The sequence below is a fragment of the Homalodisca vitripennis genome, unplaced genomic scaffold (genome assembly GCF_021130785.1).
Source record: "Homalodisca vitripennis isolate AUS2020 unplaced genomic scaffold, UT_GWSS_2.1 ScUCBcl_1555;HRSCAF=5328, whole genome shotgun sequence".
Classification (NCBI taxonomy): domain Eukaryota; kingdom Metazoa; phylum Arthropoda; class Insecta; order Hemiptera; family Cicadellidae; genus Homalodisca; species Homalodisca vitripennis.
Window position 1 is genome coordinate 28038 of NW_025777684.1, and position 22502 is coordinate 50539.

A 22502-nucleotide genomic window follows, 5' to 3' on the forward strand; every position below is an offset into this window, starting at 1 on the left:
TACCATTTAAAAACAAACTATAAATAGTAGAGCAATGAAATTTTTTCCTGTCATAATTTATATATGTATCTACAATGTTAACCTATTACTAATTCAAAATAATAATAATTTTTTGTAAAAGAATTTGTTTTAAAAACTTTAAAAAAATTTCACTTTTATAAATTTATATATTTTTTATTAATAACTGTGGACTAATTTGGTTATAAAACTAGGTTAACATTGTTTTGAAATTGTATCCAGTAACTCTGTAAAAAAAAATCAGGTAAATCAAACTATTAGTTTAGGAAAAAATGGTACCTACCTATAAAAAAAGTTGATTTTTCGCTAGAGGCAAAAAACTGTCTTTATGTGGTTCCTTATAAACTAAAAGTTTCCAGCACCATATTGCACAGTTGATTCATCTTCTTTGTCTTCTTTGTTCCTTTTTAGGTTTCTTTTGGCTTTCCTCTTGGTCTTACTGTTAATTTTATTGGCATATTTAGCCTCCAAAATCCTTATTTGGTCGATATGTTGTAGGCCTATAACACAGTTTCTACCAGCTTCATTGCAAAGTTTCTGTAACACTTGAACTTTTCCTAGGGCTCCTGTATTGAATGTTATTATGGCATCCCATACACCTACTTTTAGTGTAGATAAGGTTACAAAATTGTTTTTTGGTATTCTGGTCCAAATCACGTTATTTAACGATTCGTTGCAGTTTTGGGTTCGGCCATGAACACATTTTTTCAATAACTCTGATGATGTGAGGTCTCGAAATATAGGTTTTATTACATTCATCACAGCTTCTGGTACATTGTGCTTGTGGTTGTACCTTTCACCAGTAATTTTTGACCTTTGGTATTTGCACCAGGACTGTACGCCCTTTTGACACAGTTCATGTTGGGGTAGGTCGTCAGTGGAGATCTTGTGAAAGTAAGTGGCCCAAACTGCTGTTCTCATATTTTCTACACTATCAGTGTTGTCTTGAATAGCCTTACCATAGTACACTTGTAAGCTATCAATCACCTGATCTGTCAATCTTCCTTTTCCACCCAGAGGTTTTCCGTCCGATAACTTCTCACCTCGCATTTTTGTCTTGAGCCTTCGCAATCTACTCCCCATTCTTTTTTGTATGTGTCCAACACATTCCAATTTGCTTATTATTACATCGTCACCATATGGTTTGGACTCAATAACAGACTGAAAAGCACTACTATCACCATCACCCAAATATTTTACATAGCGTAAACCTCGAGTATGGGACCTTTCAAAATCTTGTTTTGCTCCAGCTAACCCTCAAAATTCTTGGTACATTGTTCATCATGTGTATCAGACAATCTCTTTTTGATACTACAGCAACAGTATTTAGATAAACAAACAGCATCTAATACCTTGCCAGTGTCCATACTTGTAACGGTAAACACGCCATTCAGTGATTTATGCCCTCGTTTCTGCCATGTCCCATCGAAACATGCAGCTATATTTTGGTCATCGTCATTTTCTGCTATTGCTTCACGAGCAGCTTCAATCATTATATTTTCCGCTACTTCTTCAATTGAATCACTAATTATTTTATTATATTTCTGAAATCTGGTAGGTGGTCGTGGCAGGTCCATTACAGCGCACAATGTTTCCGCTGCTGCTTTACCTTTTCCTATAGAACGATGGGCATAAACACAGCGCACATTGATGTCAAATACATTTTTTGGTGTTATCTTACTACTGTAAAAAGGCTTTTCAGATCCACAGATACTGCATAAACAAAACCAACATAACAGCTAGACCTTTCCTATGTATAGGTTTCTCAACGATTTCAACACAATTTGTGCCATCACATTCACTGCATTTTACAAATAATGATAGGTTATTGTTCAACACCTCCAAGTCAATAATGAAATTCCCTTTGGTATTTTTATCTGGTAGGTAATCACATTTATTGCCACACAGTTTCACATATCGAAGCTTATTCTCAGAAGCAGAAAGATCAAAACATCTTACCTCACCATCATCAGGAGAACTAGGCCTAGAGCCTACATTTGAGACAGGGTTAGAAACTGGAGAACTACTAACATTGGATATGTTAGGTGTTGTTGATTTTGATTGTGAATCAAACTGGTTCCCTTTATACTTATTTCTTCCAAACTTTCTTATTCTAGGCATTGTAAATACACTAAACACTGCAGTTAGCTCACTAAATACAAACACTGTTTACGTAAACAAACAATATTACAAAAGTATTGTCACTTGAACAATCAGCTGTTCTAAATAATGCTGACAGATGGAATAGACAGACAAATCCAAAGGCTACAGAATACAACTGTTCACCTGTCTTACAGCTTACTATATAAAATCATGCTACTGGGCACTTAGTGCATACTCGAAAAGTAGAATAATTGTCACTGACTGAACAATGTATTTCTATTTTTCCTAGCTTATTATTTGACTAATGTATATGTATTATATATCAAATTGTTCAGAAAAACACAGAGAATTTTATAGGAAAATAAAAAAAAGATGTTCAAAAATTCGATTATTTGTGTACATGGTTTACCTTAAGCTATTTGTCTGCAATATACAATTCTGTATTTTGTACAATTATTTTAATTTATACATTATTATAAACATGAGGGTAGGTTACCTTGATCAAGTTATAGGTGTAACATTGATTAATATAGTGTCAAATGTTGTGACTATGGCAACAGTTACAAATAGTAATAACTGACACACACATTCATTTATAGTGCCTTGCCTTAATTACAAGAAAATTATTAAAACAAGCAAAAATGATAAATGATAATATTTTTTTTAATTCAGTGTTATTCAATGAGTCTTTACATAAATACTGTCAACAACCAATTGGGTTTCATTTTTTGTTTAGCACTTAAGAAATGAATTAGGAAATTGATTTTCAAGTAAATTATATTCTTATACTCAGAGATAAAAAGAGATGGAGGAAAGGTTCTTAGCTAGAGAGTTTTACCAGAAATTAAAATAAAACCACAAAGCTCACCTAAATAGAGCAATATAGACAGTCACAAGTAAAATCAGAATAATACACTGTAATAAATTCCTATTTATATATATATGGCTTTGACAATGTGGGAGAACAAGAATTTACATTCTAAGAACTTAAAATATAGGTTGCCATTAGTGATCATTTATATTGTATGATTGAGGAACAGTTGGCAACAGTGCATAACCTAGCATGAGTTATGAAATTTATATCCTCTCATTTGATTTCTGAAAACTAATAGCGAAATATATGAATTTATTGTTTAAGAATTTGATAATCTATTTATATGAATCTTGATGGTTTCTTTTAAATTTTGTCTTGATGAATGAACTTAAGTCAATATTTCAGTCTGGACTTTATCTAAAATTTACCAGAACATTATCATTACATAGCCTATTCCAACCTGTACAGGAGAAGGATTAGCTTGACTTACCTCCTGAGTGTTCACATTCCGCGGAAGGTAAAAGGCGATGTTGTCAGTGACTCCAAGAGTGAGATCTAGCAGTTTCCTGGCCCGACACCGGCTGTAGCGAGGCCAGAGGGAATACAGACTGACGACTGTAGGAGGGTCCGCCCCAGGGAGGGGACAGAAACACGACGTCTGCCACCAGAGTGGGTGCCAGTTTTAGATAGTCTCCCACCACAAACTCTATCCGGTCCTCCACACCGTAGACTCGAGCATTGTGTCTGGCCAACTCTATCTTCTGAGGGTCTATATCCACCGCAATCACTGTGATAACACCAGATTATGTCAAATACTAAATACTTGTGACAAAGCACACAAGTGCTTGATACTTGAGGTTGAAATTACTACATATACAGCAGAAAGCACAAATTAAAAAAATCATATTTTTTTTATTTATTAAAAAAAAAATGTATTGCTATAACAATTCATTTATTTTAATTGGATTTTTGAACTTCTCCCACCTTCTTATACGAGGACTATCCAGAAAGTAGATTACATTTAATTTTAAAGCTGCTAGTGAGAGGTTACTATTGCTTCTAGTTGTTTTACACTAGCAGTTTAAATTATTGATGCAAGTGAACATCCCATGAGTTGTGATGTGCTGTCGGTAATACGGTTTATGTTGGCTAAGCACAATAAACCAATTGAGATTTATCGCCAACTCTGAGAAGTTGATGGGAACAACGTCATTACTGAAGGTGGAGGGATGAATTAGTTTTAAAAATGGCCAAACTAATGTACATGTGCCGAACGAAGTGGATAGCCAAGTATTGTGATCAATGAAATTGTCCCTAAAGTTGATGAGAAGATTAAAGAAGACCGCTGATTCACAATAACAAAGCTCCCACTTAAATTTTCCTCAAATTTCTAAAGTTTGTTACGCGAACTTCTTACGCAGAAGTTAGATTACCATAAATTTTGTGCAAGATGAGTATCAAAAATCTTAACAGAAACACATAAAAATCAGCATATGGCTGCTTCATTAACATTTTTGGACTCTTACGAAAAAGATGGTGACTCGCTACTTGATCAAATCATTACTGGAAACAAGAGTTGGGTAAAACACGTGAATTGTGAAACCAAATTAGAGTTTATGGAATGGGGGGCACACACACTCCCCAAAAAGCCAAGGAAAGGAAATACTTGCATACATTGTCGGCATGGAAGATTATGGCAATTGTTTGATGGGCCAGGAAAGAAGGTATGCAAAAGTTAAGAGCAGTATAGAACAAGATTAGAGGAAAGTTAAGTTAGAATATTTTGTTTTTCCTTGACAACACCCAACCACACATGGCAAACCCGACTCGAAAAGTCCTGGATGCTTTTAAGTGGAAGGTGTTTCCACATTCGCCTTACAGTTCAGACCTTGCACTACCACCTGATACCAGCAATTAAGACCTGGCTTGCGGCACAGCGCTTTGATGATGACGTAGGACTGCAGGAGGGTGTGACTGAATACCTGGCTGAAATCTCAGGCAGCAGAATTTTAAAACGCTGAAATTTGATACTAGTTCACCGCTATGATAAGTGTCTAAACTTGTACAGTGACTATGTTTAAAAATAGTATTTTAGTGTCACTTTTAAATGTATATAATACAATTTCTTTTGTACTTTGTTTTTTGTTTATATAAAAAAGTAATCTATTTTTTTATAGGATAGACCACGTAGTTATGAATAACCATTTTACAGAGCACACTAATTAACCTAATGCAATTTTTGGCTTTTATTACTGTCTAAATAAATAATACAGGTTTTATGTATATATATATATATATATATATATATATATATATATATATTACTTCAATGATTTGCATAGTATATTACATAATATACATCTCTTTGTTATTAATTTCAATAAAATTGGCTCATTGAAACATTTCCTCAATAATAACATTTTTATCTAAAATATTGTATATTATAACAAAAAATTTACTTGATTAGTATCAAAATTCTGGTTATTTTGTCTATTTTGGTATTTAAATAAAGCTTTCCAACTTGATATGCACTTACTAAGGTCATAAATTATTTTTATAAATGCTAAGTATTTACAAAACAATTCTAATTATTTAAAAACATAAAAACCAACTAGACTTTTATACTAATATTAAAAATTTGAGTGGTCCTTCAAAAATCATATCTTTTTCTGTCCATCTGTGCAATAATTCTTAATAGAAAAATCGTACAGATTTGGTACATGGGTTCCTCATCTTGTCCAAGTCAATAAAGAACTCAACTGATTTTGGGAACAAAAGGTCAGAGGTAGCAAAGTTACAAGGGAGAAAGTTACAGTACTTCAGTAAAGACTTTAACACGCGAGAGATCGCACTCACTTCCTGGACGCGAGAGGTCGCGCGACGGCAAATTGCTCACGCTCGTCTTTTACTCAAATTGCAGCTTTAATTTGGTGAGAAAAGTTTCAATAAAAAAACTGTGTGTTGTATCTATTACTGTCTTTCAGTATATACTAATAAAAGTAATTGGGTACTTAAGTTCTAACAAAGAGAAATATTATTATGATACACTGTATATCTCGTTCGGAATTGGTGACTTTTTGGTACGAAAAGGTCGCGTGTGAGCAATTTGCCGCAATAATATAAATTAGGCTTTTAAATGAAACATTTTATTACAATAAAGTATTTTATTATGAGGAAGAAATAAATTTTATAATATGTATATTTCCTTAAAACAAAACAAATTGCCTCAAAAACGTTATAATATAATAATAAATCAATATTTATTCAAAAGATTACTAATTCAATAAAATATAATGTGCAAATGAAGAAACCTATTTTATATCAAAGAAAAATTATAAATGTTAACGAAAAATTAAAATTTCTTTCTAAGTTTCATAAAAAGTTAAAATATAAAAACCCCTAAATTAGTACAAGTTTACTATTTTTGTTTCAGTGGACATTATCGTCTAAGCTAACTGAAGAAGTGTGTATGTATTCGAAAACATTACAAAAAACACAAGAACATTAAAATATTGAAAATTTAGAAAAATTTCCAATATTCGCAGATTTAACAGAATGCACTACGGGAGAGATCGCGCGAAGGCATATTGCCGCGGCAGGTGTAGAGCTACAACAAAAATTCCACCACTCGCAAACAAAGCCAGCGACAGACTAACGGTTGTCAAGGTCAGACGCAGGGATGTACTGGGAGGGATAAAACGAGACCCTGTTATCCTGGGGCATCACTGCAAACGAAAATATAAAGAAATAAAAAAAGCGCGGCAAACTGCCGCGGGCGCGATCTCTCGCGTGTTAATTATGTCTGTCCGATCCTTTGATACTCCGTTGTATTGGTTTACTCCTTTCAATTTTCTGAAAATATTGTGTCTAATAAGTCAAATAAACTGACTTAATCTCCACTAGTACCTCACAGTTTCACAGAAAGCTAAAAATAGTTAAAATGTGTGACAGCATAAAAAAGTGACTGTCAGCTCAAGGGTTACACACCTCGTTCACACGTAAAGGCCAGTTGTATGGCGTTGCCTCCAGCACCACAAAACGCGTCCACAACCAAGTCACAGCGACAACGCTCAGCTATGTTTGTGGCGATCTTCTCTGGGGTCACAGAGTACCAACTCTCTGTAACAATGATCAACTTATCAGGCACTCTTTCCGCAGTACATTTCTGGTTACCTACTAAACCAGTCCACTGACTCTTAGTATTTTACAATGCAGTTCCTCTGATATGTTTTACTACACTAAGAATCTAGTCCAAACGCTTCAGTGAGAGAATAAAGAAAAAATCTATTGATGGTTCAAACAAATATATGTTTTTAAATTGGAGTTAGTTTACTTTTAATGAGAAGTATGTAAATATAAAAATCTTTCATAATTGGAATACCCGTTGAAAAATTCTGCATGTACAAACTAACAATTGTTTTTAATAACTTGTAAGGCTTAACAAGTAGTTGATGTAACAACTTAACATGTAACTTTGACAATTTTATTTCCTTTAAGGAAGATATTTTTCACTGTAACATTTGTCAATGGTTCTAATAATACATTGTTTTTATTTTATTTTTTGTATGTATACTATTTTAACTAATAATTATTGATATTAGTTAAAATAGAAACAATGAATTAACCCGAACAAGTTAAGGCCTATAAACAATAGTATTGCACTGTTAAACCCCTATATTTATTGCTTCAGAGTTATAAAACTTGTTGAGCTATAAAATTAGAGGATGACATGCGATCTGATGCTCTAACAGAACTACGGAAGAGTATGATTACTTTCTTGTGTATTTTAGCGTTTTAGACATAGTGTTTCTTTGGAATAATAAAAGACCTAAGTGTACAATCTTTAAATTGTATAATTTAAATAACAATAACGTTAATGTGTCAAATTTTAAATACCAATAAAATTGCCTTTTGGATTATTAAATAGGAGGAAAATAAATTATTTTTATCAGGTTTATATTATATATATATATAATCTAAAAACAAATTAAAAATCTAATGAGTTGTACTTTATTTTCATATTAAGATAATTAAACTGTAATATGCATAAGACTCAAAAATATTTATTTCACATTAAGTAAAATTAAGAAACTACGAATAAACTCAAATAAAATTAATGTTACAATTAAAATTGTTAATTGGAGAATCAAATATAATAAAAAAATATTATTATGGCTTGAGTATAATTTTAATTTATACAATATCAGCTCTGTTCAAATGTTTATTTTGATTGAAGAAAAGAGTTTTAAACATGATTTCTACCATAATATACAATAAATAGATGATATTTACTAAAATTGTTTCTTCAAGATCATTTAAGTCATAATCCACAATGAAAACTCACCTGTATCCAACCTAATTCCTTCGTCGAACCTGGAGAACAATGAGTACCTCCGACGCCAGAACTTCTTGATCCTAGGGTTGGCTATCATTTCTTCTGGATAATTCACTACATACTTCTTTTTCAGCTGTCTCTTCCTTCTTCGTTTGGGTTGCGCTCGTCCTCTGCTCTCCCGCCGCTCAAGACCCGCAGCTGACACATTGTCCTCCTCTGCCGAGAAAAATACGTCCTGATCCTCATCATCAGTTGAGTCATCCTTCTCTGAGAACTCCTCCATTTCCAGTCTTTGGGGTTCAGCGGGGCCTTGGGTTGATGGGGAAATTGCAGCATCATGGTACAGCTCACCCGAGGTATCCAAATCAGGGGCCGCATTGTCAGCCTGTTTATTACAGTACAATTATATCAATCTATATCAATCCAAATTATCGGATATCCTTTCATGGACATCTCTGGAGATTTTTTATATATATAATATATATAAATTTCTAAATTTTAATGTCCAAAACTACAATCTTGTTAAAGTTTAATTTTAACTTGAGTACAACACATTTTTTAATAATTTGTATTATAATATATAAGGCCAGTTCCCTGATTTTTTGCATAATGTTCCAAGGAGTATAAAAATGAGAGTATAAATTTTAATTTTAATTAACAGTGCCATTGATATTGGAATAATTCAACTGATACTAAAAGTTAGATGTTTACTTTTTATTTCTTGTTTGTATACTTTACAATGTATTTTAGATAAAAAATATAAATTATTCGAAATATTAAAGGATTATGAAGAACTCACTTTTTTCAGTACATAATTATATACAACGTCTGTCCAAAAAGTATCCGACCTCCGACCATTAGGCGGCCGCGGCGTAACCGACCGGCTCGAACCGGTTATTGGAGGGGAGGGGCGAGCCTACTCCTGCCCATATTAGGCATTGAATACGATCCAGTAACTCAGTGAGTCACAACACTCTGTTCCGTACAGTACTGCCGTGTGTGTACGCCGCATTTCAATATTACTGAACGTGTTGAGCAGCACATCTGCATTAAATATTGCCAAAAACTTGGCCATTCAGCATCAGAGATGATTACTATGATACGGAAAGTTTATGGTGACGTGTCTATGGGCGATACACAAATAAAAGAGTGGTTTAGGCGGTTTAAAAATGGCCGCATATCAGTGGAGAGTGATGACCGATCTGGCAGGACTTAAACGGCCAGAAACGCTGAAAATGTTGAACGTGTTCGTGCAGCAATTAATGAAAACCGTCGATTGACTGTCCGAGAGCTGGAAAAAGATTTAGGAATACCAAAATCGTCAGTTTGTAACATTTTACACAAAGATTTTAAAATGAACCATGTTTCGCCAAAATTTGCTCCTCGGCTGCTGACAGAAGACCAAAAGAACTGTCGACTTGATATCACACAGGACAATCTGAATTTGATAAAAATTGACCCAGGGCTATTTAAAAAAGTTATTACTGGTGATGAGTCATGGGTTTATGGCTACGACCCTGAAACAAAGGCTCAATCTTCAAAAACTCGCAAAGGGCAACGGCCGAAAAAAGCAAGACAAAGTCGAAGCAATGTCAAGACAATGCTGACAGTTTTTTTTTTACCAGGACGGCGTTGTTCATCACGAATATGCTCCAAGAGGCCAGACAGTGAATAAGGAGTATTATCTTGAGGTCCTAAGGCGGCTACGAGATGCAGTGCGAACGAAACCACCTGAACTGTGGACAAGCCGTGACTGGATCCTGCACCACGACAACGCGCTAGCTCATTCCTCAAATCTTATTCGGCGTTTTTTGGTCAAACACGACATCAACCAGCCTACGACAGCCTCCCTACAGTCCTGACATAGCTCCATGTGACTTCTGGCTATTTCCGAAATTAAAAATTCCTTTGAATTGAAAAAGATTTGACGATGTTGAACAAATAAAACAAAATGCGATGAAGGACTTGTTTTGCCATTCCGCAAAATGAATTTAAGGAGTGTTTCCGGAAGTAGGAGGAGCGTTGGAATAAGGTAGTGGCTTGTGGAGGGGAGTACTGTACTTTGAAGGAGACCAGATTGCCGTTGCCACAGAGTAATGTCAGTTCATGCCAGACGTCAAGGTCAGATACTTTTTGGACACACCTCGTACATTAAAGACATTTATTTATCCTTCGGCAAGTCACATAACAAGCAATAGACATCGTCAATACTAGAAACTATTAGTTGACTAATTTGTCACAAGAGTGTTTTTAAAAACTTAATTCTATTAAGCAATAGTACTCACTAGCCTATACACAATCTAGACTAAGTGTTAAAATTAAATTTAAAATATTCTTCTAGGTTGTACAGTGGATTATTTACAAGCCATTCATGTAATCTCTCTGAAAATTTACGATGGTTTAAATTTTTCCAAGACACTGGTAACTTATTGAAAAGCCTTATTCCCATGTTTTTATGGTAATTCATTGATTTTGTAAGTCTTAATCTAGGCAGCTCAATTCTTTCTTGGTTTCGTGTATTATGAGAGTGTATGGCATTTCTTTTATAAAGATGCAGATTTTTCTTTATTACCATTAATACATCAAAAATATACAAATTTACAACAGTTAAAATGTTTAATTGCCTAAAAAGAGGTCGACAGTGATCATGCGGATTAGAGCCAGTTATGATTCGTATAGCTTTTTTTTGTACAATAAGAACCTTTTGAATGCCTATTCCATTACCCCACACAATCAAACAATATCTTATAATACTTTCAAAAAATGAAAAATAGGCCATTCTTAAATATCTTGGAGACACTTTATTTTTAAGGTTTGCAAGTAAATAAATTACTCTAGACAATCTCTTACAAATATAGGCTATATGAGTTTTCCATGACAGATTAGAATCAATATTTACACCTAAAAGCTTCACTGTACTTAATGAATCTAAGAGATCTTCTGTTTTTAAGGTTACCAACAGATGCTGTGTTTTTTCTTTATTTAGGAATAGTCCATTAGTTTCAAACCAATGAGTTGCCTCTAACAATGTGTTTTCTGAAATTATTTTTAGCTGATCCATATCATTATGATAAGATAACAATGTTGTATCATCTGCATATATTGTAGAGTAACAGGACAAATTATTGCTTAGGTCATTAATTAAAACTAGAAAGAGTATAGGCCCTAAAACAGACCCCTGAGGTACTCCTAACTTAAATTCTAAAACTTCAGACAAACTGCCATTGTGGTCGACCAATTGCTTACGCTCTGAAAGATATGACTTCAAAATTTCCAAATCTTTGCCATATAAACCATAATACTCCAACTTACTCAATAAAATTACATGGTTGACTGTGTCAAATGCTTTACTCAGGTCACATAAGGTGACCTGGGCAGCATTTTTACTCTCTAAGGTCAGTGATGTCCATGAAAAAATATCCAGATAATTTGGATATATATATATATATATATATATATATATATATATATATTTCACTACAGTTCAATATGTATTGAGTATAGGAATCTTTTTACCCCAAGCCTGCACACTGCTAAGCTAGTCCAGAACATCTGTTACTTTGGACTCTTTGCCATGTTTTAGACAAATTCTGAAGTACCTTTGTTCTGATATCAATAATTAGATATGTACTGAATTACCTGGGGAGCACTGTCTTTACAGACTTCATCATCGTCATCAAAGTAGATGTGTTTATTGGGGGGTTTCTGCAGCCGCAGGATCCGGTTCTGGAATCGTATCTGGCTGAATCGTTTCTTGTACCAGATGGAGGCCTTGCGGATCTTCTCCGTCTTCTCCATGTCAAACATCAGTCCCATCAGTTGATATGCACTCTTTACTTTCTCTGTGCACCCCTCGTCTGACTCCCTCTCATGGCTTAAACAGAAAACCATCATCCTTTTAGCAGACTCTCCACGTACAGCTTGCAGCAAGACTTATTACTTATCTATACTATAATTTTACAACATATCTGAACAATTAAATAAAATCAATAATAATTCACTTAGGAGTTTTCTTTGTAAAACAAATAATATTTCAATGGCTTTGACTTTTAAACTTGTGCATTCTGCCAGGTATCTGAAATGACAATATATAAATATATATAGGCCTATTGAAAATTCCAGTCTTCTTTCTTCTCAATTTATTCAAAAATTAAACTGTAGCCAAATCTAATTTTTCATACTGGCTGAAATATTTCCAAAATGTTTGTATTTGCATATTTACACCATATGTTATTTTAATATTAATTGTAACAAACAATATGTAAATATTTATTTGTGGAGTTGCCTGAAGATGAAACCTTTGGTTTCGAAAGGCTTTGTCCAAAAAAAAAACAATTTGGAAAAATAGTGTTTTCATTAACATTTAGTAATATTTAAATTTAAATCAAAAATTGTACATCAGTCCACTCAGCTGTTAGTGTTATTGTAGTGACAAACAATACCACTGTTAACGTTTTAAGTCTTACCTTCTCTTCACCCCGTGCCTGACATTGACGGAATCGTCCTCTGCATTATCTTGTTCCTCATCCTCCACAGGATTTTCTGTGTTGTCTTGCTCTTCATCCTCAACAGGGTTCTCTATGTTACCTTGTTCTTCACCCTCAGCATGGTTCTCCAGGTCATTGATCTTCCCGGCCTCTGTGTTCCTGACACTCTCCATAGTGGAAGGTCGGGACATGGAATTCAGAGTCTCGTCCTCCTCCTGTATCCTCTCCGTCGGTTCAACAGACATGGCCTTCAGCTGCTGCAGCAAGTACCCTACTGAGAGCAGCCTATCGTGCAAACTTTCAATTAATAAATGATCTTTATTCACAATCTTCAACAACAGATATGTTTAAATTAATAAGTAACATTTAAAATAGTCATCCGCAATGACACCGGTTCGAGATCATTACGTTGAGAACTGTCAATGCGACAATAAGTTTTGTGAAAATGTTCAATTCAATCTCCCATCAAGTGCGAAATACGTGGTGTAATTCGTTATCTCATTTAGAAGGGAAAAACTCTGGTTAAGGTTTATAACGAGATACAAGTATGCTAAAGTGGTGGCGCGATTTTAAAAACAGTTGTACATCTGAGCATGATGATTAGAAGAGTGGAAGACCTATAATTTTGTGATTGAAATTCGGGGAAAAAATGTATAATGCACTCCATAATTCAAGATTGACCATGAATAGACTTTTTGCAATATTTCCGCAAATCTCCAGAACTCTGCTACACGAAACCATTTCATACAGTAAAACGTCAGATATTGAAAACTGTCCATGTGGTGGGTCCCAAAACAGCTGACAAGTTAAATCGAGTGTGGGCCAGGCAAGAGTTTTTGAGGGCACAAAATTAAAGTAAGGGAGGCGCAAAGGTCCTTTTTAGGACTAAGCGCGGGGACAAACTGTCCTCTTCCCTCAGGAAAGGAAAAAAAAGAAAAAAAAAGAGTTTTTGAGACACTACAAACTCCATGGAGATAATTTCTCCACTCAATCATTTGGAATTATGCAGTTTTTACTTCATTATAAACCACAACCGAAGTTTATTTCTCTCAAACAAGGTAACAATGTGTATTTTGCACTTGGGAGGGAGATTGGATTGATATTGTGCACCAAATATACTGTCACAACTGTTATCAAAATACTTATCTCAAACTGGTCTCGTTGTCTCAAAGTACTCTAGTTGGGAAGAAGTTTTATTCAGAAAGAGATGTAATATTATGTTATCGTAAAATTCCATGATTTTGTAATTAAAATTGTAGATAGCTGTAGTAAAACATTTAATAGTTTTGTCACAAATTATTGAAAGGCTAAGTCATTGAGTCCTGGATTAACACAAATTTTGGAATAAAATTCAAAAAGAGAAAGAAACTATTCAAAATTTGTAAAAGTAGACCTTTAATGACCACGTTTTTAAAAAAAAATTACTTTAACAAATTTTGTTCAGACCTCAGCACTCAGGTTTCTTTCCACAAAAAATACTTTTTATGCAAGAAAAATTGAAAGGTTGCAGTGGAAATGTAATCACAACAGTGAGAAAGTAATTAATAGTCTGACAGGAGTGACCCTCCAACAAAAAAGTAGAGCGCATTGAATTGCCAAGAACGGAACATTCACGGCAGAACCAAGCGTCATCGTAGACGAGTAAAACAAATAACCTTCTCTCTGTCCAGGTCGACCGACCATTGTACAGTTCTGTTTTGTCACCCACAGTTACTCTTCCACATTGTCCGTTCAGTATCTGCAAATCATTTTTGATAGACCAACTGATCTAAATGAAATAATACATGCCAGTGAAAAATTTAAAAGAATACAAAAATCAACAGGTTTTTGATAAATTAGTGTTGAGGCTTGTTAAAATTCATTATAGATGAAATCGCTCCAATACTGGTTTTTAATCAACATTAGATTTATAGCACAGGGCATTTTTCCCTGAAAAGTTGAAGTTTTAAGTATCAGTTGTTTCCAATTTTAAAAGAAAAAAAATTCTTTTCAATTGGACAATATAAGACCCATTTATTTTGCTTTCTGTTTCTCTAACACTTTGAAAAAATAATGGTCAAAAGACTGCTAAAATATTAGACAATTTGAATTTTTTTCGTAAACGACCATTTGGGTATTTCGTAAAGGAAAATCTACAGAACGCATTTAACTTACATAACAGAAAACATTTAAAGCAGTTTGAATTCCAGATTAAAATGTACAGAGGACTTTTTATAGATATTCAAGAAAGCAATTGATTTGGTTGACCACGAAATTCTATTAAAGCAAGTTAGAATATGCACGAATTAGAGTAATTTTGCTTGGATTGGTTTAGGACTCTCCATTACAAATCGAAAACAACAAGTAAAGAATTCACAGATACCTTCAGCTCAACTAGAAACGGTTGAATCTGTGGGTCCGCAGGGATCTGGTGTATCTGCTGTCTTAATTTTTAATATTTTATAAATGATTTTTAATCATTGGAATTTTTAACGTGAAAATACAGCTTTTGCGGATGATATAGCCATTTTTTTACTCACAGGAGAATGAATTAACTATTAGCGAACAAATAAATAGTGACCTAATTATTATTCGTAATATGGTGCCTTCATAACAAAATGCAAGTTAATGTAAACAATCTAAATTTTTAAATTTCAGTTTTCAAAATTTTGAATTGCCAGTGTCCTGTAAACATTCCATACTGCAGTCTTGCAACATGATTCCTTTTGTAATTGCCAACCATTTAGAAAAAGCAAACACTTTCAAATATTTAGGAATTACATTGGATACAAAATTTACTTTTGAAGAACCTATTTCCATTCTACATAAGAAAATTACATCACTATTAGAAAGATTTTATTTTTTAAGAAATTTTTGTAGCATTGAATTGGTTAAGGATCTCTTTATTTTGCACTAATTAATTCCAGATTACAGTAAGGGCATACTGAGTTGGGGTGAACTTATAAACTTTTTTAATAACAGATTAAGAACAACACAAAACTTTTTCTTAAGGAATCAATTTTAAAGAAGGCAAAAAGAAGAAGCTCTTTTCCCTCTTTATAGCCAATTAAAGATTTTGCCTATTCAGCATCTATTCATTTTTAAAGTATTGAAGATTGTTTTTTGTCAGAAAGTGGTACTTAGGAACCAATAATTTATATATACGCAACAAGATTCGCACATAATAGAAATTACAGACTACCAAAAGTGAACAAAACCATTTTTTAAAAAAACATTCAATTACTTATTTAGGTCCGAAATATTTTAATTTTCTTCCACTTGATATAAAAAGATGCAGCTAATTTTAGAAAACTTTTTGTAAAAAATCAATTAACTTGGCTTTCAATGCACAAGACATAGGTTACTCTTAGACGTAATGTAATAGACAATAATTTGCTGTTTTGTTTTTGTCCCCTATTTTGATTTTTTTTTTTCTTTTTTATGCTTTCTCTCCTGTTTGTTTTATACTACACCGTTAAAGGAATTATGTTTGTAAAGTTTTTAAGATTATTTTGAATACATTCCATAAAATTTAATTTTAGAATATGTAATCAACACGCAGAGGTGGCGAATGTTTTTTTTTTTTTTGTTTTTTATTTTTGTTTTTTCTGTTCTTTGGTTTTTTTTTCTTTTTTTTTTTTTTTTTTTTTTTTTTTTTTTTTTTGTTATTTTTTCTTCTTTTTTTTTTTTTTTTGTTTTTTTTTGTTCTTGTTTTGTTTATTTTTTTTTTTCTTTTTTTTTTTTTTTGTTTATTTTTTTTTTTTTTTTTTTATTCGTTTTTTTTTTTTGCTTTTTTTTTTTTTTTTTTTTATTTTTTTTTTTTTTTTTTTTGTTTTTTTTTTATTTTTTTTTTTTTTATTCCTTTCCTTTTTTTTTTTTTTTTTTTTTTTGCCCTTTTGTTTTTTTTTTTTTTTTCTCTTTTTTTTTATTTCTTGTTTTTTATTTTTTTTTTATTCTTTTATGTTCTTTCTCGTTTTTTTTTTTTTTTTTTTTTTCTTTCTTTCGTTTTTGAAATTTTTTTTTTTTTTTTTTTTATTTTTTTTTTTATTTATTTTTTTCTTTGTATTTTTGTTTTTGTTTTTTTTATTTATTTTTTTTATTTTTTTTTTTTTTTTTTTTTCTTTTTTTTATTTATTTTCTTATTTGTCTGTTTTTTTTTTTTTCTTTTACTTCTTTTTTTTATTTTTTGTTTTGTTTCTATTTTTTTTTTTTTTTTTTTAAGTACATGCTAGACTCATTTTTATTTTATATGTGTTCTCTAAAATATTTTTCTTATCAAAACTGGTCACATAACTTGATACAGTGGCCAGTTAATTTCCAATCAATGTATATGTATTTTTATATTTGTTTGTTACGAATTGGAAATAAATTCATTTATTTATTATTATTATTTATCATTTATTTGTGAGGGGTGGAATCAGGCTACATGGCGGTGTAGCCAACATGTAGGAAAAAATTCCTCCGGCCGTAAGAGCCTCAGTACATTTACTTTCTGGATATGCGTCATATAAGAGATAGTTTTATTTTTATTTAAAGATGGCAACAAAATTTCTTGTACAAACGAGTATTTATTTCGATTTAGTTTACCTTATAGGCTTAATAACTTTTCAAATACCACTATAAATAGTATAGAATATTTTATAACATTTACAATAATGTATAATATATAACAATTTTGTTAGAACAATGTTGTTAAAATTAAAAAAAAAAAACACGATTGTGTTTTCTCACAACAGAAAGGTTCAATCAATTTAAACCGGTAGTGCCAGAGGCATGTTGCGATAATTCAACCGGGAGAAGGTTAATCGAGGTTATATAAGTTTCCATTCTAAGAAGAAGGACTTACCTCTGTTTCTGGGCGCTTTTTTTGATGGACTTGTCTCCCTCTGCAAGATGCGCTTGGGACTGTTCACTCTCAGAGACACTGTCAATGCTGCCAACGTCGTCGATAGACTCCTGGTGTTGTGGCTCGGCCTTGATGTCATTTAACTCGTGTGATACTTTGATGTCATCCGCTGTAAGCCCTGAATCACTCTTCACCTCCTCACTGCAGTCCTTCTTCTTATGTCTCTCTGTGAATCTTCCGAAACAAACACCACACTTACAGGCAAAGTCAAATATAAAATAGAAATTTATGTAATTCATCAATCTAAAAATAATAATAACTCTCTTTTAGGTAGCCTGAATGAACATTATCATTTATTTTGTACTACTGAAATAGTTATTCATAACTTTTCCTCACTAAATAAGCTGTATATATTGTTTTTAGTATACTCTTTTAATTGTAATTATCTGTAATACAAGTATTTTGCAAGTTTCTTTTCATTAAATCCACTGAAGAAACTTTGTAAAAACCTGTTAATGTAGACTCCCCTTTTACACCCTTTACATGACATTAATTATGGGGTAAATGTTTAGGATTTTTTTAATAAATTGACATGGAAATTAAACTACATTAAACTTGGTTTCATTGGAGGTGCAGTTAGTACTACAAAGTCCTCTCTTATACTTAATCTCAAAAAACACAATGGTAAAAATTAACACAATGTAAATTGTGTTGTGTGGTAAACAAATCTGTATAGAATAAAACTGTAATGTTTTAAAAAATAAAAGTAACTGAATTTGTAGTACATCAAACTTTGTATTCACTATAAAAATTTGACAGTTCTATTTAACTATAATATAGTAAAACCCCAGTTTCTTTTTTTTTGCTACAGCAATGCGACGCACACACTCTTCTGTCCAGAGGTAGAGGCAGAGGGTTTGAGTAGTGTCTGCAGTTGAATATAAACTATTTCGATCAGATATTTATATACATTTTATCATTCATGGAACCTGCTTAATCTGAGTTCAGTTAATCGGGGTTTTACCGTAATAACTACAACTGTAACAAACAACTACAAATATTAATACTACTAGTGAATTACCAAATAAATTCCAACATTAATTTAATCAATGATTCCGAGAGGCCTTGTAAAATTAAATTAATATTGGAATTTGTTTTGTAATTCACTAGTGGTATTAATTCAAAATATTCCAATGCTCCAACAATCTTCATTCACTACAAATATTATTCTACATTATTGTGATGAATACTGTATTATAATAAATATGACTATAGCAACAATGAATGGAACTATAATTTAAGATTATGTACTATAGCATAAAATTTTATCATTATTTAATTTACAAAAAGACTTTACTGTAGGTACAGAAAACAACCTTCGTTTTCTTGAAGTGTAAAAAGTAGTGGGGAGACCTGAATGCTACTGTATTAATGCACATATTAGATTAGTACTGTACAAATCAGACTACAAGTGTGAGAAGATAACACCATTTGTTGCTGTTTCCAGTAAATAATCTAATTGAATGAGACAACTGGAGGAAATTCCCTTACACACATTCAGTTATAAGATTTTTACTAGCAAAAATCTCAAAGCAACTGAAATTCAACAGGAGCTTTGTATGGATTAGATATAAAGATTAACAATGTGTGTCAGTGGTGTTGTCAGATGGAGAGATAAAATGAAAGCTGTGGAACATCGCCAAGAGTCCAAGTCTACTCAATTCTTTTCCAAGATAACACTCAGTTAATGTAATCAAATACAATTGCTAAATAACAAAATATTTGAATTCATCATTATAACAAATGAAGAGATCATGGCGATAAAGTGTTGCCACCTAAGATAGTGAATTCCAAAGTGGTAATAGACCAAGTGGTAGAACAACTGTTATAGGCTAAGTCAATGCCTAGTTTTGACAGGAGTCACTTGCAGATCCTTGTTTGTAGAGTAAAATAGTTGATTTTGACCTAGAAAACAATAATTTGAGGTTTTAAATAGGCCTAGAAACAATCACATTACTGAGTCATATATTAATTGAAGTTTTAGTAATAACGTAGTTTTACAGCAATCTTAGCAAATGGCTAAAAGATGTATGCCAATACCAGTATAGAGCAAATAACCACTAATTTGGGGATATAGAAAACAATCATTTTTTAAGGATAGTAATCTGAACTTAGTTTGTTCTTTCTTGAGATTTGAAATCAAATCTCTCATACAAAATAGCTACAAGCTAACCAGAGATCAAATAGGATCTTAAACAGTTTATAGCACCTGTTATAGTGGAAGTAATACTGCTCATTGAAGTGTTCAGCCCAGAGACTTTGCCACTGCTGGTCCACAGAGCTGTTAGAATCTGAAGACAGAACAGAGCTGCTCTTAGCGGATGAGTCATCTACACCACAACTTGAATCGGATGAGGACAGTGTGATCCGGGTGACATTGGTCATGGAGTCTGTCGTTGCTGACAGTGGAGCACTGCTGCCCGAACATCGGCTAAATACATTTAGTCGCAATCGGTCTGTTTCATCCAAATTCGAGTCCTCACTTCTGCCCGAGAGTGATTTTGCTGTTTCCGAAATATCTGAGAACCGACGAGACAAAAGTTCATCGATATCACTTCGGACATTCTCAACTAGAATTTGTGGGGTCGACTCTTCAGCAGGTTTCACGGCATCGACAAATCTCCGATGGTCATCCAAGACAGGTTTGCTCTCACCTTGCCTTACACTGTCCAACAGACCAGTGAATGAGGTTCTCCTGTTAGGATCGGTGGCTCGGCCATCACCCTGGCAGCAAAAAGAAGCGTCCTCCCCCTCTGCAGGACCCTGCTCGTTGTTCTCCGTGAGATAGCTAGGGTCCACATAAGAGCCGTACTTGGCTATCCAGCTCTCCCAAATGAGTCTCTCTCCATGCAAAGTCCAGTACCGCTCCCAATCCAGATCTCTGGAACTCTCCGACAGGTCTGCCCCACTGTCGCTGTGATGTAGAGTGCCACTGTCTCGTAGACTATCGTGCTCGTCTGTAGAGTAGTGAGACGCACTACAATAGCAGCTCACAGTCTCCTCCTGTAACAACGACTAACTTGAAGAAATGGCTAACAAAGAACATTTCTTAAATTTATATAAATCCTTACACAATATAAGTATACCCGCACTTGGCACATTAACAGTCAGTTTAGCCTATTAGTCACCGAGTTAGTTTTCTTGTAAGACCAATGTATAGGTAATATCTCTTACCTAATACAAAGCCGAGAGACTATAACTATTGGGATGAATACCAGAAGTACACATTTTCTCTTCTTTGTAAATTACTTATATATATAAAAATGTACATTTTGAGAAGAAGACTTGGTATATTAAGTGCACACTTCTAGCAGAACAGTAAAAATAATTCTTATATCAAAGCTTTATTAATCAGACCATCAATATTGACCATGTGCAATTTGATAAACAATAAACCATCAAACATAACTGCTTTGTTTACAGAAACCAAATATGGAGTTGGAGCTGATGAATTCATACAGGTATTTAGGAAACTGATGGTTGTTCAATGATCAAAGTAGCAATAAATAAAATCAGAGTTTCAAATTATAAGAAATTGGTGTTCCACTGGGTACTGTATTTGGCCATTCTTGTTAATGGTAGGTATTAATAATTTGTACATAATATAGAATGTATTTCTGTTTTTTTTACACAGACACTTCAACATTAGTTCAAACTAATCATAAACCTAAAACACAAAGGCTTGATTAACTAATACATACTGAAAAATTATATTTTCTTTGAAGGGTCAATAAAGTCCCGGAATGGTTTAGTATTTTTTTTTAAGCAATTTTTGATAGAGCTACAAAAATTGATACCTTCTTGTACATAAATCTAATTTAACACATATCCAGTGACCACTACTTCCTTACAGGTACAACTCACAAGGAGTCAGAAAAAAACTTTTAAATGTAGGCATAGGTTGTGGTTTGCACATCAAATTAAAGGTATTTATTAGTAAGACTAAAATGGGGCAAACCTAACCTCAAACAGACAACTGAGCAGAAAATGGCAGCCGTTCACAGCATGCTTGCTATATGTACTAATACTTACAACATTACCTTTTCATCCTTAGATTATGGCATTGTCATGGGATTCAGCAATCATCAATTTCTATAGTTTTGCCTGTGAATAAATTAATCAAATACCATGAACATGTTTAAGTTTACCTTATTACATATGATTACGATTTATACTTTTTTTTAAAAAAAAAAAAAAGGAGAGACCGATCCCTTTGCAAGCCTTATTCTGTCCGTCCTCATGGGCCACTGGCCTGTGCGAGGATCTTATCAAACAGAATAAGGGGGAGAGTCGATACAGTACAAGGTTGATGGTACTGATAAAAAGTGCAACGGTCACAGACAGGATTCGAACCTGCGCTATCTCTAACTCAGACTCAAAGACCAACGTCTTAGACCACTCGGCCATCGGCACTCCCAAATGTAAATTCTATGATCACCTATACTCAGTTAAAACAGTGATATTTAAAATATATTTTATAGCTAGGTGGTTGAAAAAATCTAGTTCAAAATGAATAATTAAAAACACGTCTTTTATTCTTTCATCTTAGATTTTAAGCAAATATTATGTGTGCACATTTTTTTATAAATAGTTTGCCAGCTACAATTCCCAACGCTATTTGGCAATATTGGGAAAAGAAACAGACTCAATGCATTTATTAATGAGGATGTTTTTTTTATGGATTTCAAAATTACCCCTTCTCTCTACCACAATACGGGATAACTGGAGAGTCCATTTTTAGAGAGGGGGCCACTTTTAAATTCATCAAAAAATTACATATACTCACAGGAGATCTGAAAATTGTCATCGGTTCATAAATTAAAATCGGAGAGAGACTTTTTGTATAAAATCCTATAGTAC

General features: G+C 33.1%; 1 protein-coding gene across 1 annotated transcript in view; it reads right to left on the reverse strand.

Annotated features, from left to right (window-relative positions):
• The window catches only part of LOC124371528 (trimethylguanosine synthase-like), a 29784-nt gene that overhangs the window by 2073 nt on the left and 5209 nt on the right, over positions 1 to 22502 (reverse strand). The window contains 8 exon segments of the mRNA XM_046829880.1: positions 3426 to 3504; positions 3506 to 3722; positions 6923 to 7054; positions 8280 to 8655; positions 11910 to 12144; positions 12737 to 13042; positions 17583 to 17816; positions 19852 to 20645. Of these exon segments, the coding sequence (XP_046685836.1) occupies positions 3426 to 3504; positions 3506 to 3722; positions 6923 to 7054; positions 8280 to 8655; positions 11910 to 12144; positions 12737 to 13042; positions 17583 to 17816; positions 19852 to 20645 (2373 nt within the window).